At 43.6% G+C, this 1,924-nt stretch overlaps 1 protein-coding gene across 1 annotated transcript; it reads left to right on the top strand.

The window, feature by feature from the left end:
• Positions 1-219: 219 nt before the first annotated feature.
• On the top strand, positions 220-756 carry LOC114717528 (uncharacterized). Its single transcript, XM_028902690.1, has one exon. The coding sequence runs from the start codon at positions 220-222 to the stop codon at positions 754-756; it is 537 nt and encodes a 178-aa protein (XP_028758523.1).
• Positions 757-1,924: the final 1,168 nt, after the last annotated feature.

The raw sequence follows: 1,924 nt of genomic DNA, 5'->3' as shown, positions 1-1,924 counted from the left end.
GCACTACACGCCAGACCAAGGAATGTAGCACCTGTGGTAAAAACCACGGAGATCGACCCTGTTTGATGGGTCAAAACGTGTGCTTCCAATGTGGCAAAGCTAGGACACTATATAAGGGAGTGCCCCCTTAATGTGGATGGCTCAAGGCCCCAAGCTCAAGGGAGGGTCTTTGCCCTCATAAGGAAAGAGGCTGATAAGTCGCCTGAGATGATACAAGGTATGATTCAAGTTAATAATTACCTTGTGCATGCTATCTTTGACTCGGGTGCTAGCCACTCCTTTGTTTCATATGAATGCGCGAAGCGCATAGGCCTTGCTGTTAACACATTATTATATGATCTATGTGTGGCTACTCCTACGGGCAGTAAAGTTTATACGTCTGATGTTTGCCTAAATTGTATTGTCTGGTATGGCCACTGTTGCACTACACTTGACCTAATATGTATGCCTTTTCATGAGATTGATGTGATACTTGGTCTGAATTGGCTGTCTACCCATAATATACTCCTTGACTGTAAGAATAGGACTTTGATTTTTCCTCCTCATGAGCTAACCCCTCGTACCGAGGTGAAACTGAACTTGATTACGGGAGCCAAAGCCAAGGATTGCCTAAGACATGGCTGTCAGGGGTACGTGGTATTCTTCTCTGTACATGCAGAAGTGGAAGAAGGCATAACAAAGATACCCGTGGTATGCGATTTTCCAGAAGTCTTTCCGACAGAAATTAGCGGGTTACCTCCGGAGCACGAGAGGTAGAGTTTGCAATTGACCTAGTACCTGGGGCAGGGCCAATTTCCAAAGCCCCATATCGTATGGCTCCAAATGAAATGGCAGAGTTAAAGAAGCAATTAGAGGAACTATTAGAAAAGAATTTTATCCGGCCCAGTGTGTCACCATGGGGAGCACCCGTCTTATTCGTCCGTAAGAAGGACGGTAGCCTAAGGTTATGCATTGATTACCGGGAGCTCAACAAAGTGACGATTAAAAACAAGTACCCACTACCTAGAATAGATGATTTGCTAGACCAATTAGTTGGTGCCACAGTGTTCTCCAAGATTGACTTGAGATCAGGTTACCACCAACTGAGGATTAAAGCAGAGGACATTCCGAAGACCGCTTTTTGAACACGGTATGGGCACTATGAGTTCTTGGTAATGCCCTTCGGACTAACAAATGCCCCTGCGATTTTCATGGATTACATGAACAGGATCTTTCGGCCATATCTAGATCAGTTTGTGGTGGTTTTCATTGATGATATCTTAGTATATTCCAAGTCACCAGCAGAGCACGAACAGCATTTACGGATCGTTCTAAGTATTCTGAAGGAGAAACGGCTATATGCCAAACTCAGCAAGTGTGAGTTTTGGCTAAATGAAGTAAAGTTCTTGGGTCATTTGATTACCCAAGATGGAGTAGCAGTAGATCCCAGTAAGGTGGAAGCAGTTTTGAACTGGGAGCAACCAAAAACAGTAACAGAAATACGAAGCTTTTTGGGATTGGCAGGTTACTATAGAAGATTTATTAAAGATTTTTCGAGAATTGCACAGCCCCTGACTAAACTTACACGTAAGAACCAGCAACTTGTGTGGGATGATAAGTGTGAGGCTAGCTTCCAAGAGCTAAAACGAAGGTTGACCTCGACCCCTGTGCTGATAATTCCCGATCCAACCTTACTGTATGTTGTATATACTGATGCTAGCAAGCAAGGGTTAGGTTGTGTATTAATGCAGCAAGGACGAGTAGTCGCCTACGCCTCACGACAGTTAAAGTCTCATGAAGAGAATTATCCCACTCACGACTTAGAATTAGCTGCAATAGTTTATGCCTTAAAAATCTGGAGGCATTATCTATATGGGGCAACCCTTGAACTATATTGTGACCACAAAAGTCTTAAGTACCTGCAAGATCAAAAAGAACTAAACAT

Source organism: Neltuma alba, unplaced genomic scaffold (genome assembly GCF_004799145.2).
Source record: "Neltuma alba isolate B1F8T4 unplaced genomic scaffold, ASM479914v2 tig00011747_pilon, whole genome shotgun sequence".
Taxonomy (NCBI): domain Eukaryota; kingdom Viridiplantae; phylum Streptophyta; class Magnoliopsida; order Fabales; family Fabaceae; genus Neltuma; species Neltuma alba.
This window is presented reverse-complemented; position numbering and strand designations above follow the sequence as displayed.

Excerpts from the sequence above, each read along its gene's own strand:
- LOC114717528 (XM_028902690.1), top strand. The coding sequence starts at position 220 with ATGATTCAAGTTAATAATTACCTTGTGCATGCTATCTTTGACTCGGGT.